Source organism: Neopelma chrysocephalum, unplaced genomic scaffold (genome assembly GCF_003984885.1).
Source record: "Neopelma chrysocephalum unplaced genomic scaffold, ASM398488v2 Primary Assembly neopelma1_73b, whole genome shotgun sequence".
NCBI lineage: Eukaryota > Metazoa > Chordata > Aves > Passeriformes > Pipridae > Neopelma > Neopelma chrysocephalum.
The window spans coordinates 4,651,382-4,665,731 of NW_020897734.1; the positions used below are offsets into that span (position 1 = coordinate 4,651,382).

The 14,350-nt window shown below is 44.7% G+C and overlaps 1 protein-coding gene across 9 annotated transcripts in view; it reads right to left on the reverse strand.

The window, feature by feature from the left end:
- Positions 1 to 14,350, reverse strand: part of FGF13 (fibroblast growth factor 13) — a 312,900-nt gene that overhangs the window by 58,925 nt on the left and 239,625 nt on the right. For 8 of the 9 annotated variants that reach the window (XM_027687255.1, XM_027687256.1, XM_027687260.1 and 5 more), the window contains one exon: positions 335 to 445. In XM_027687255.1, the coding sequence (XP_027543056.1) occupies positions 335 to 445 (111 nt within the window). Of the gene's footprint in view, positions 1 to 334; positions 446 to 2,461; positions 3,137 to 14,350 lie in introns of those variants that run through there. The other variant, XM_027687253.1, reaches the window with a different exon arrangement.

The window sequence follows — 14,350 nt, forward strand, 5'->3', positions numbered from 1 at the left end:
GTAGGCGAGCAAATTTTCCCTGTTGGAAAAAAAAAAAAATCTAATAAAATCCAAAGGACAGCCATGAAGTTCTCTAGATTACCATGGAGATAACATTTGCTTTGTTTGTCACATGTGTCATCATTACCTCCTCTAGTTCATTATTTCTATAAGTGATTTTTATCTGTATTTCTCTCAGACCCGGTAAGTCTGAAGGACTTGTGCGCTGTGAGCACAGCGTTAGTGCCACTTTCACTCACTCAGCCATCCCAGGACAACAGTTTTGATCAGACCTATACGGGAGAAATGAGACACCACAATTCACAAACACACCATTTATTCTTGTGTCACTTACTATAACTACTGTCTTCCTCTTTTGTTCCATCAATTGTTCCATCTGCTTGCAACTGCAAGTGGTATCCTTGCCTGCTGTATAGCTTTGTTACTATACCTTTAAGCTGAGGCTCTGTAAAAGAACAATAGTGAGATTAATGTGGGAAATCCTGATGTGCTGTTCCAAACAAACAGGATGTTAAAAACGAATCTTCAGGTTTCTTCTCAAGGCTGAGATAAGAAAAAGACCCAAAACAAAGGCAGAGAAACCGGCTTTGCAACACTTTTCATTCAGGCTGAGATCAAATTTATGCCTATGAAATCAATTGCCAAAATGATTAAATGCCACTTTCAACTGCAATGTAAATAGCACAGTAAAATCTACTTCCAGTGAATACAGATTCCAACAGTGTCCTGCTTGGCCTCAGGAGCTCAGCCCTATCTCATTTAAGATTAGAAACGAGCTGGCAAAGAATGTATTCTGTCTTTTAAAAAAGGTGTGAGTTCTTAAATGGAGAGGAAAAAGAAGACTTTACGATAGCACTAATATAAGCCATAGAGACAGTTGAGAGCCTAAATATATAGCAGCAAATGTTTAGCACAGGAACTGCTGCAGCTCTAATAAACAAACCCCATCCCTTGCTGCTCCAAAGAGTATAGAGCCTCCAAAGCGATAAACTACTCAATGAACATATGGAAAATGGAGGGGGAAATCCTGAAATCCAGCAATGTGTGGAGCTGCAAAATAAATATTACCATAAGGGCTGAGGTAATTACCTCATCAGCTAGAAGAAGAAAGATCAAAACAACACAGAGTTTGGATAGATTTCTTTTTTTCATAACCATCCTCAGATTCACAGTCAGAGAGTGATATATCTCACAGGGTTTCATATCATTCCAGACCAAAAAGTATACAGCAGCAGGGCATACAGTATGCTGTCAAGTGTGTCATTTAAGATATCTAGGTAGTGCATCAGGAGTAATTACAAAGAAAGGTCTACGTACACTGAATCCCAATGACATCTGCATTGTAGTCGTTTCACACAATTACGTTTGTCAGGAGCTGATGCATCCCTGCAGCTCACTCCACAACATCTTACTTTATTCAGAGATAAACACACTGTGTGAAGATATGTTGTGTCATTTCCACCAGTCTGGAAAGTGTTTCTGGATAAGACTCCTTATGTTTGTGATCAAAGACATTAGGGACTCTGCTACTGTACTTCATTTTAGTAGGGGTTGAAGGCAAAAGCTTACAACAGTTTGCATAAGCGTATTAGTTCTTATTAGCAATCTTTAATGAGAGTACTGACGGATGCACAACTCATATCTAACAACTTTTCTGAAAACAAATTATTCCAACCCTCACTTTGGCTTTTTAGTCACAAAGTTGTTTGCAAACTGTGAGCAAAGCAGCTCTTCTGTGGTTGCTGAGCAAGGTGGACAGGTGGAGCAGCTAATGGCATTGATGCTCCAGCACAGCAAAGCAACAGCAACATTACCAGAGGGTTTTGCTCCTCCCACATACAAAACAACCCACTCAGATCAGAGACTGTGCCTTTGTGACTGATCTTTTGCACCTGTGACACAGAGAACATTGTGTCCGCAGGGCAGCTGCAGGTATGGGATTCCTAGAAAGGAACAGGGTGCTAAAGCAGAACTCTGGAAGGTGCCAGTGAAAGCAAAAAGCTTCATCTGCAATCAGGAGATAAAGCACAGCACGGGCATTCTGAGAAGGACAACAAAAACAGACCCCTAAGACCACTAAGTTATTTAATGTACAACTGGAGGAGATGCATGTGTGGGAACTTCCCCTCTGGCATCTCCCCCACAAATAAAAGACACGTGTATGCATATGTGTATGTGTAACACAGAGACAGACTCCCGAATTACCAACACATGGGTGCACACAGGTGTGCAAGTGAGACAGACAGCAACAGTGTGTGTTACCTGTATAAACCAGACGAACATGACTGGGGAAGGGACTGGCATGGTGTACTATCAGACGACACAAGCCACAACTGGCAATACCTGCACATTCATTTTACCAGCTCTGAGACACCTGTCCCCCTTTCCCCACACCTGACACACATCCCAGTTTCCATTAAATTAAACAAACCAACCCCCCAAAGATATACCCCTTGCCAACCTGGTCGCCTTCTTCGCCTTTTCTTGGAGCCAAAGAGTTTGACCCTGGAAAACACATTCAACTTGTTCTTGTCGCAGCTTCCCTTGCTCTTGCTGGGGCTGTTGACACACTTACAGGCATTGGACTTCTCCCGCTCCCTGGCTTGTCTCTTCTGGCGGATCAGGGAGCTGGCGATGGCTGCAGCCATGGCCGCCACCGCCCCGGCACCACTGGCGGGTCAGGCACGCGGGGTTTGCTGGCCGGCCACGGGAGCCACAGCCAGCATGCTGCTCGGCCCGTCCCCAAGGCTGGGGACGCTGCCGGGCACCTTGGCCAATGCCACCCACCGCCAGTCGGCTTGGGAGCCCAGGAGGTACCGGCGGGATGCTCGCACCAGAGCCCCAGGTCGGGGTGCAACAGTTTAGCTCAGGCGTTTTTGTCCGCTGAGATCTTCCCCTTTTTTTTTGACTTTCTGACGCTTTTTTATTCCTCCCAACTTCTAGCAGGGGAAAGTTTGCAGGCAGAGGTGAGCGTTTCTACGGAGATCACGCAGATCACTTGTAAGACATCCCTCCGAGCTTCTCCAGACGCACTATTTGCATGCAGACATGGCACATCCACTTGGTGCAAGATCATTGCATCTCTCCTAGCCCCAATTTCTCCAGTTAACTTTTCTCCCCACCCGTCCCCTCCCCATTCAAATCCCAGCAAACACCTGTTAGACTCCAGCAGGGGCTGTCCAGTTGCAGAGGGGTTTCTGGATCCTTTTTCCTCTTCTCCCTTAAGAAGAGATCCGGAGCAAGTGCTGGTGGAGACACTGGGGTGAGGTGCGGATGCCCGGCCCCTTGGCCGCCGGCTGCTGAACGCCTCGGGAAGCCTCTTCGCCTTCGCTCCTCACAGGTGCCGCCGCCAGCGCAGATTCCCCTCCAGGGGCACGTTCGGCTTTTGCATCGCAACACTTCTCACCAGACGGTAAACAGGCAGCGCTCCCCTGACGCCTGGGCGCCGGCAGCCCAGCGCCGGGACTGCAGCAGCAGGAACAGCAGCAGGAGCAGCAGCAGCAGAATCTCTCCGGCAGCGATGCGGGCACCGCGCACACCCCACGAGCCGTGCGCTGGGTACAGAAATGAGGCGACGCAGCAAGCCCCTTATCACCACCCTCCCCTCCTCCTCCTCCTCCTCTCCCTCCCTCCTCCTCCTCTCCCAGGCGAGGCAGCGAGCGGGAGCCCTGCCCGGCGGCGCTGCGTGCGGAGCTGCGGAGGGGCCGGGGAGGAGGAGGGGGCTCGGGCGGGCAGCGGGGGCGCCCCAGCCGGACCCCGGCCGGACCCGCGGGCCGTGGGTACCTGCTTTGGACGGAGCCGCCTCCTGGGGAGGCGCAGACACCCAAACAGACGTGACTGCGATGAGCAAATAGGTGGCTCCTGGGCTTCGGCAGAGGAGGGAGGATACCTGGCTCGCAGCAGGACGGGGTTCGGGGGAACCAGGCAGGTGGCCTCCATCCACAGCTCTCCCCGCCTTTGCCTTATCCTTACAGGATGGACCTTCTGATCCACTGATTTATTGGAGGCTTTTTGCCTTCCTTGCCACTCCTTTCCCTCACCTGCTCTCAGCTCCAGTTTTGTAGCAGACTAGAAAATCTTCAGAGAGAGCAATTTCCTTGTCTATGCCACATTCTCCTTCTTCCCTTTTTCCCCCACGGTGCCTCTGTGTCCCCCGAGGCCAGGCTCTCATGTCAGATGGTTTTATTCACCCCTAGATAAGTGTAAGCCAGATATGGTGCTACCAGGGCAGGGAAAAGCAGCAGTGCCAAGATGCCTGGTCAGAGCCTGGCACTGCACTGTGGTTAATGCCCTGCACAGTGCACACTGAACCCTGCACACATCCATGCCCCAGGACAGAGGAATTAGAGGTCCTGGAGGTCCCTTTGCAACCCATCCTCTGCTCTTCAGCATGCTTTCAACAGCTGGAGCTAAATCAAAGCCAATTCAGGCTGGAAACAAAACAGAAACCTGCAGCCCTGAAGGCAAACAACTATTGAAAGAATTTATCCTGAGGCTGAGGGGGTTTGCAGCTATTTGGAGGCACTGAGACAGGATGGCATGTCCCTGTGGACTGGTTCCTTGCAGGAGCTGAGCTCAGTGGGGATTGCAGTGACAACAGGCTTTGGTCATCCAAGCCTGGGACCTACATCCTGTTTGCCCTGGGCCAGCTCTCCTGGGGCTACCAAGACAGCATCGATGCAGATGGGTTGGTGTGACAGCACCAGTCCCTGATGTGCTTTCAGACTCAGCCAGGCTTCTTAGGATACCTGCCCCTTCTTCCTCCTACATGTGCCCTTGGCAAAGGCAGGTCCTCTCTTCCCTCTTTGGGGTCGCACACTCTGATCCCAGGTAAGTGTAGCAGAAACCATGCTGCCCAACATCTTCACTTCAGAGAGGTCGGTTCAAAAGAAGTACCTCTTGCTGTACCTCTGCAACCATTACAGTCCTTCTTTCCACTAGAAACAGCTCACAACAGGTCCAAATCTCTTTCCTCCAATGGGAATTCCTGCCCCAATAAAACATGTTGTATGTCCTGGCCCTAATAACAGAAATGTCCACACTGTACAAGTTTTAAGATGATGTCTGACTGCAAGTACAATGTGTGCCATCACAGCCTGAGACCTCGACAGCTGACATGGTGTATTGAATTGGGCAGCCCCATACACCTACCCACAACACCTCTTTTCTGCAGGAAGTCTGTGTGAGCACACGTACACCGACATGTTGATGGATATATACACACCTTTGTTTATGAGGCAGTTCATGGCATGCACATATACACATTAAATAAATACTCCTAATTTCTTACTTCAGTTTAACAGTAGGGTAAAAATAGCTGTAATTCACAAGTTCCACCACTATCCTCATCTGCCAGTCCACATAAGACATGTGAAATCCAATTCAGGAGACAGCCAGTTGGATATTATTAGCAATAACTCATCCTACTCAATTCACCGGTAACGTACTATGAATTTTGCCATCTTTCCACTTCCAATACAGTCATGAGTGAGACTTGTTTTTCCTGAGACTCACCAATTACTTCATAAATATTCCCAGTTTGGAAAGCAGCGTTTGATCTTCAGATCAAAGTGAAGCTGCCTTATTGTGATCTGTCCTATAGGTCACATTTCATTTTCACAATGACTAACCAGAACTCAGAATTAGGCTAACCTTGAAAATCCTGGGGAAAAGCAGTATATAAAAGCACTATTTAGGATATCTTTCTGCCAGCATTCCAGCCTGTATGCTTAACATCCATAATGAAAATTCATTTGCACAAATGTTCCTTGACAGATAACTAAAGAGAGGAATAAAAATAGCATATATGCATAATCAGATTTAAGTTTCAAAAAACAGTCCTCCAGTTTTTTTGCATGATCAACCTCTCCAACTATCGGTACTCCTACAAACATGTCTTCATTTACTATAAATGGCACATGAAAATGAAGATCTTGTTGGGAAAATGTTTTTGGTACAGGACAAGTCTTTGGACTACTTCAGTGTTCCAGACATAAAGATCTCAAGGAACAGCTTTATTTTCTTTGAAAAGCAAGAGTTGTTCACTCCCCATCGTGCTAAAAGGGTAAAATAAAATAACATTCCAAGTGACTTTTTGAACATAGAAGACAACCCTACTTCTTGAACATACATTCTCTTCCTTTGTTTATGACAATTGTAATGGGGCACATTTAAAGCTAAAGGGTAAATTGCCAGTCCCATTTCAAAAATTAACACCTCTTAAGAAGTCAGTACAGGGCAGACTTGTACAGTTACCATCAGAGACAGTGCTGTGATCTCCCTGGAGTTGGGATCTGACCCAGAAGCAATTCCACTGTTTTGAAGTAGACCAAAATCTCATCCACTTTTGATTTATAATTTTTCCTCCCAGACATCTGTTGTCTTTGCTTATGATTATTTCCATGATTCTGATCATTGAAACATACTTGAACCTCTAGGAGTTGCCTGGATTGGGCAAAAGTAAAGCCTGCAATTTGGTACCCAAACCAGGACTGGCCCTTTGATTAATACAGGACATGGTTTTCAACCAACACAAAGTGTGCTGCCCTTGCTTCCCAACTCCTGCATGGAAAGGCATCAAACCCCTGCATTGGCCCAAACTGCAAGCAGTGGTGGCTCTTTCACCACATTAGAGGAAAGTGCAAACATTATGGGCTTTGCTCCATCCTCCTTGAACCATTTTGTGCTGTGGCAGCAGACCACTGCTGTTTGCCATGAGTTTGAATCTATCCTGAGTGCAAAATATTTATGTCAGGTCTTATCTACACAGCTGCACAAAACAAACGCTGCACAAAAATCGAGACCAGATGAAAAATCCCAAGCCAGCTCCAGAGCTCACTGTCGTGAAACAAGCTGCAAGTATTGACAAACCCCAGAGGCTGTGCAGCATGTCCATGGCCCACTGCAGCCTGCGAGCAGAGAGACTCTTTTCCCCCACTGGTGATGCTATTTCGGCACATGAATGTCAGCAGATGTGATCAGGCTGGAGAAGGAACGGGTGGAGGAGAGACACCACTTGCCATCTGCCTGTTCAAGTGCACTGGTGATGGGCATGAGCCCAACATGTGACTCACTGAGGGACCCAAGCTCCTCCGTGCCCTGTTAGATGCATTAATGATTCTCAGGACATGTTGCCATAAAGTAGGGACTTACTTCCAGCACCTTGGGTCAAAATATCCTATCCTCAGACGAAACAGCATGTTCAATTATTTCCTCTTCCCCTATAAACAAGTCGGAAAAGATTTATAGTAGGTCCTATTTAAACACACAGTTGCTGGGCAAAACAAATGCTGTATGAAAATAAAGGCCAGAAGAAAAAAATCACAAGCAAGCTACAAACCTCACTCAGTCCAGCATAAGCTTCAAACCACTCCTCTACAGTTACAAATGTGAAGCTGCTTTGGTGTGACAAAATAAATTCAGCCTGGCATGGGGTGTCAGGAGTCCCTCCCGAGGCTCCTTTGTTCTTGCTGGGGTAGCACACTGCTGCTGTTACAGAACAGGCAGAAAAAAAGTGAATCTTAAGGACTCAAACCTATGGACTATTTTCATTGCCTACACTCTCCAAAAGTAGAGAATTATTTTCTGAAAAGCGGCACCAGAACCTCTTCTCCCTCTTTTCAGGACGAGATAAACAAGACTTCCTCCAGTCAGGGATGACACAGCAGCACTGAGGCCCCCAGTGATTTTTTTGCTCTTGTAAGTAAACAAAATTACTATTCACCAGGAAGCAGAGCTGTTCAGACCCAAGTCCCGCATCACTTAACTCCTCCGTGAAATATCCCATGGAAATGACTCAGCCTTTCCTCTGCAGCCAGCTCCAGGCTGGACACACGCTGCAGAACGCTGAGTGCCTGGGTGCTCTTTGCCTGAGGGATGAGCTTGGGCTGCTGGCCAGTTCACTACCCCTGAGAGCCCAGTTTTCCCCTAGATGTGGGTCACATAAGAGTCAGCTAGAGGTTTTTTTCTGAGTGCAAGGTGGAAAAAGGTATCAGTGGAAGAGCTGAGCCTTCAAGCAGCTCCAGACCAAGAGCTCAAATTTGAGGATATTTTAGTATCAGACCAACTGGCCTACCTTAAAATTAACCTTAATAGTAAAGAATGGCTACAATGACCAGCTGCAAAGTGAAGTATTTTTATGTTGAGAGCATAAGGGTACTTGTAAACAGCAACATGGATGTTCCTATGTGTGTCTATGCCATGGTACTTTGCAAAAATGCGCTGAACAGCCCTGCTCAGAAACATGAAAAAAAATCAGAATAAATTGCTGTGACACCAGTGTAGACATGCCACCTGGACCCATTTTGTTTAAAAGCTCACTTCTTCTTCAAGGGATTAATTGGTTGATTGATTTCTGCCTTCTCAGGATACAGAATCATGAATCCCAACACCAGAAGAGACACCAGTACAACTTCTGCACAGGACTGGATGTGCCAAAACTGGATCCCATCCAGCAAAGCAGAGAAACACATCCCTGACTTCAACATGAGTCATCTCACTAGGACTACTAAGATATTTAAAAAATAATTATGCAGCTGATGCATTACAAAAGGTTCTCACATTCTAATCCCATTCTCTTATCTACACAAGTTTGCTAGGACAAGGTCCTCTGACAAGAATTTGGGTCTCTTCCTCATGACTTACATGACCTGCTAAATGCTCAGGATGGCCGTGACACCGCACATCAAGAACACCAGTTTCCTCTCAGATTCTCAGAGAAAACACTAATAGAAAAATCCCTTTTCTTCCCCTTCCTGCCTGTGAATTCCAATTCCTTTACAGCACTGTCTCAGTCAAAACTTGATTTGATCTGACCTGGTAGTGCAGCCATTTTTGGAAAAGGAGGGCATTGTTTGAAGGTAGAATAATGGAAATATTTTTGCCTAGGTTAATCCATATTCAGCCATCCCAAAATGTCAACCACAAAAGATCGTCTATCTGGTGCATAAAAGATCAGTGCCAATCAGCTGGGAAAGGTCACAGAACAAACAGAAGAGATCAGCTCCTGCAGCTCTGTGGGCTCCCAAATTGGGAACATGTTATTCTGGTGTCTTGGGGGGCCCAGTCTGAGGCAGGAACTTGCAGCACTGACCAACAGACTTCTCTGCCCACCACAAAGCCGTAGCAAACTATACTCCCACATCAGTATGCACAGAAGTATCTGTTCATTCACCTCTCAGCATGATGACTCTTGGAAACATCAATGTAAATGACAGCTTATCATCCCTGAAATATTTACATCTCAGCATGGGACACACAAGAAGTGTGGGCTATATGCCACTGTCAAACTTAACATAAGGCCACTTTACACATGACAAAACACTGTAAATAGCCTTTCACAGAGCCAAGGCAAGTTGCCTAGAAATTGCCACATTACTCAAATAAGATCTTTTCCCATCTTTTTATGGATCTGATGGTTCAACCTTTGTCAACAGCTTGATGAAAACAGACTCACTGGGTCTCCAATGAGTTGGAGCCTCTGAGAGTTCTCTCCCCCTCCCACTGCATCCAAGCATTTTGACCAGCTTCTCACAGTCATGGTCCCTGCTTTGCTCAGAAGCCAACTTCTGCCCCACTGCTTGACTTGACATAACTACAGAGCCCATTCCCCTGTGATCATGTGATGGATGCCAAGCTTGCTGTTTTCTGTTGCTGTGTTAATGATGTAAGACTCATCTGTTCTCTAATAATGAAACCAAATTACCTGGGCTGGGGTCAGAAGAGCCTGGCAATGGTTTTCTGTTACTTTTACCTGAGTGCCAAGATCATGACACCACATTTACACAGACAAATGAGAATGGGAGCAGAGCTGGTCACAAATGAAAGGGACTTTGAGGAAAAAGTGCCACGTCCTGGATGGAAGCAGGGCTGTGTAGGAACTGGAGTTAGACCCTGCACTGGGTCACTGATGCTTCTGTAAGTGTGGAAGTGGAGCCTTGCTCACTCACTGTCATGGAACTGGAACCAGTTTATTGGAACAAAATGCTGGTCTCAGTTTCTGTAACCAGAAGGAAGGAATATCCTTGAGGATTAGGAAAAGAGCCACAAGCCTGAACTTCCATTCTGTCTCAGTTCACCAAGAAATACACATGGTATGAACGTGTACATGGCAGGACCTAAGATCAGTGATGCAAAAATTGGGTTTATCTAAGTTCATCTGACCAAATATCTGGACTGTACAACAAAGAAAGAGCAGAGAAAGGCACCTCCTGGTGGCAATTCATTCCCATACAAAACCCCCACCATTATTTTCACAGCTACATGCAGGAAAACACTACCTCTGCTTTACTGAACTACTGTTGAAGGGTGATTCAGACTGTAATCTACGTGATGAATTTTTATGACACATAACATTTACCACCATCAAAACTAAATAATCACTTAATAAAGGTCCATGTAGCTCAGTGTCTTGCTTCTGGCAGTGCTCAGTAATACATGTGAACATAAAACCAGCCCGAGTAGTCGCACAGTCGCACTTCCCACACACACACACCTTCCAGCAACTGGCCTCATGACAACTCCAGGCCTAGCAGGAGCTGGTGCTGGCAAGAGCAGAGTAAAGGTGATACCTAGAAATCACAAAGGGATTTAGAGATGGAAAATGCAATGTATCATAAACAAACTGAAGGAAATTCATTACCATAGGTTAGATGCACTGTTTTTGCAAGCAACAGCAAAAAAAAAACATATTGGCTAGCAAACAGGAATGAGAACCACGAGCCAGCATTTGCTGTATGTGATTTAAATAGGTCTGAAGACTAGAAAAAATGTGTATGCAAATTCCACACAAGCAAATTAGAAGAAATTCAGAGAATTCAATTCAGAGAAGGAAGCTAATAGCAGAACATCTGCTGCCGCTCCCAATATTCGCATTAGATGGCTGGGTACATTTCTGGGAACTCAGACCTCAAAAGAAAGCACAGAAAAGTTCTGTTGCTATGCAGAAAAACATTGCTTAGAAATTAGAGAAATAGATATGAAGCTGCCCAAGTTCAGCACTGCTATTCCTCACTTAAGTCCATAAGTGTGATGAACTGCGATAGGGACACATTTGCTGTCCACCTTGTAGCTACATTTCTTCCTAAAACCACCACAAAATGAGTACATTAAGCTGCACAAGTAGATACAAAGATAATACCGTGATTTTAATTAAATTACCAGTCCATATGTATGGCCTTTGCAACTCCTCAGTCATACAGCTAAATCATGCTGAGCTAAATTCACAGGAGACAGACACCCTATTGAGCAGATGATGATATATCATAAGGATTTCTGTTCTCTCCCTTCAACCCTCATCCCCCTGTTTATCATTCTAATTTTCCACCTCTTCCTCCCAAGATCTTCTTTCCTTGTTTCATTAAAAATTACAACATGCTTCTAATGAGCAGTAGCCACAAAAACCATCAGTATCTCAATGTCCTTATCCTTCAGCTGAGGTCAACTTTATCTTGTTTACAAACAAATAAAGTTAGTTTAGCTTTATCTACAACACAACATGTCAAGGCTTAGGAACTTTTGCTGGGAAAGAAAGAACAAGAAGCAGAATTAGATTCTAAGGCACAGAAATAAGCCTTCTGAATTGTAAGAATTTATCTGGGCTGATCTTTCAATGTTATCATTTGAGCCATTCTACTCAGCCCATTCCATGTAAACATAATGAAGGAAGACCTCCCTGCATTTTCTGCTTCCTATATGGGGCAGTTATGAGAGAATAAAGTATCTAATTGTAAAAGGGGCACCTGTGTATACAGCTGCTGAGGTGATGTAGCCATATGGAATTCATTAAATTCCACAGCACTCTGCAAGGCCTGCAGGGATGCCCAGGCAGTTCCCCTCATATGATGGAAGCAAGATATGGCTCCCAGAAGTTGCTGGCATCTGTATTTCCTCTGGACTGGAACTGGACATCTCGAACCTCTGCAAATACGGGTTCTACATTCATACAGACAAAAATACAGACTTTTTTTTCTGCCTTTCTTCTTCCTGACTCACAAATATGAGCAAATCCTGAATGTTTCAACAGCGGACAAAAAGCAGGGAATCAGAGCAGAACTGTTAATCCTGGAAGAAACTTTCACCTCCCACAGTACTTTCTTTTTTTCCCAGCTCTGTAATATATGAAACATCTTACTCAGTAACTATATTTTTAAACCATTATTGCCATAAATTTTAGCCTACTTAAAAAGTTCTGATATAAAGTCTTTTCAGGAAGCTTTCAGCAAAATATAGAATTTCCTCTACAGGAAGCATGCAGTAAAACATGAATTTGTAAACAGTTACAAACCAAACAAATGGGACAGATTTCCAGTACTGAAAGTACTGGAAACGAATAAAATTACTAAAACCAGAAGCAAGAGGGACACCTACAGTTAGTCTGGGTAACTGCCCCAGCAAGATCGTCCACTTTGCAGTTTTGTTTCGGTCAGCGGTGATATTTAATCACAACAAACGCCCGCGGTGCCTCTGGCTGTAGTTAACAACAGGCTTGAAAGGGCAGGGTTGAGGCGACCAAGGAAAGCCGCTGGGATATTGCACTGAACGCGTTTGTATTCACCCGGCACTCGGTGCCGTCCCCCTCGCTCCCGGCTGTGCCGCCCTGGGAGTCGGGTCCGGGGGCTCCGGGAACCACGGAATGGGACAGGTTGGAAGGGAACACAGTGGATCATCCGGTCCAACCTCCCTGCTCAAGCAGGGTCATCCTAAGGCACGTTGTACAGGATGAAGAGCCCAGACGGGTCTTAAAAACGCCGGTGGAGAGAACCCGCCGCTGTCCGCGGTGCTGAACCGCGCCGGGGCCGCTCCTCCTCGCCCAGCCCGGCTCCACCGCCCCGCACACCTTCCAGCTCCGCGGCTCTTTACAGCAACCTTGCAATCAAACATCAAGGTTCGTAATCAACCGCATATTGTGGCTGTGCAACATACTCCCCAAAATCTAAACTACAGCAAACTCTTCTGCCCCTTTCAGACTCATCTTTATACCGCCATCATGCTATAAAACTTAGCGCTTTTGCAGAAGAGAAAGGCAGATCTGGATCATATATGAGGTGATTATATTTTGTAAATGCCAAAAACATTGCAGACTGCTTAATTCACATTGTACACTTTACTATACTTAGAGTTACTATATTAATTTAAAAGAGAAAAAGAAACATGGATGCCGCATGCATTGTCCTAGAAGTTGATTATTAATGTTGTTATTTCTAATACAGAATGATATATGGCCCAGACAGTTATTATCAAATTCTCACAGTTAATATCTAATGCTCTGTACACACTGCCTATCAGATTATTTTTCGATATTGGGTTATTTTCCAAGAGTCCCTGGATTTGCTTTTCTCTTCTAGCCGTAGGGCGTTGGTTCTTACGGTAATCTGATCATTTCACGTACCACATGCAGAGAACACACTTTTACATTATTAAAGAAAACTAAATTACACCATCATAAGCCTTTAGCTAAAATATTTGCAAAAGAATAGAGAAATTAAGATGGTTTTGTATTAAAAATGTTTTCAAGTTATTAACACCATAACAAGATTGCCTTCAGTTAAGGTTAGGCACAGTACACTGATGAAAGGCAATTCGGAAAGAACTGGAATTAGCAGGTGTTTTCTCTAAAGCAAAGCTTATACCTGACAAAAAGCTTTTGTACAAAATTAACTAAATATGTGGCACAGATGCTTAAAAGGCCATAAAATCAACCTGTTTGACATTTGAAATACATATTCAATCAGGACAAATTTGCCAGTTCAGCAGCATATTCAGTATATTTACGCTCCCAGTGAGAAGGAATTAACAGTAACACCTGCCTTGTCCTTCTGAAATAACATCTTTTTAGAGTTACCAGAGAAATCCCATGAAGTCAAAGAACCACCACATTCTTAATATTAAGAAATATTAAACTCTAATTTCTTTATATAGTTTATAATCTCTGCAGAGGATTAGTTGCCAGGAAGTACCTTCTAATTTTTTCCTGTTAAAAAATATTGCCTAAATACATCTTACCTGAATAAGACTTTCTTATCCCCAAAGCCATGCTGCCTTACAAGCTGCTCCTACCCAGGCAATTGCAGTCTACATTTGAAGCAGACACACAGGGAGTAGATCAGAGAAAGTTTAAGGCATATTTAAAGTATTCTCTAAGGTACTGGCCAGAAACATCAAACCCATACTCGCGGTATAGAGAGATCATTAATGGGCATTAGTGACAGACCATTATGACTTTCAGAGATCATTAAAGATTCATAATGTAGCTGCATTGTTCTGGCAACATCTAACCGTTTCTTGGACATAAATGTACATTTCTCCTACATGATTTACTTAAACTTATTATTTTTGAGTGTCAAATTTTATT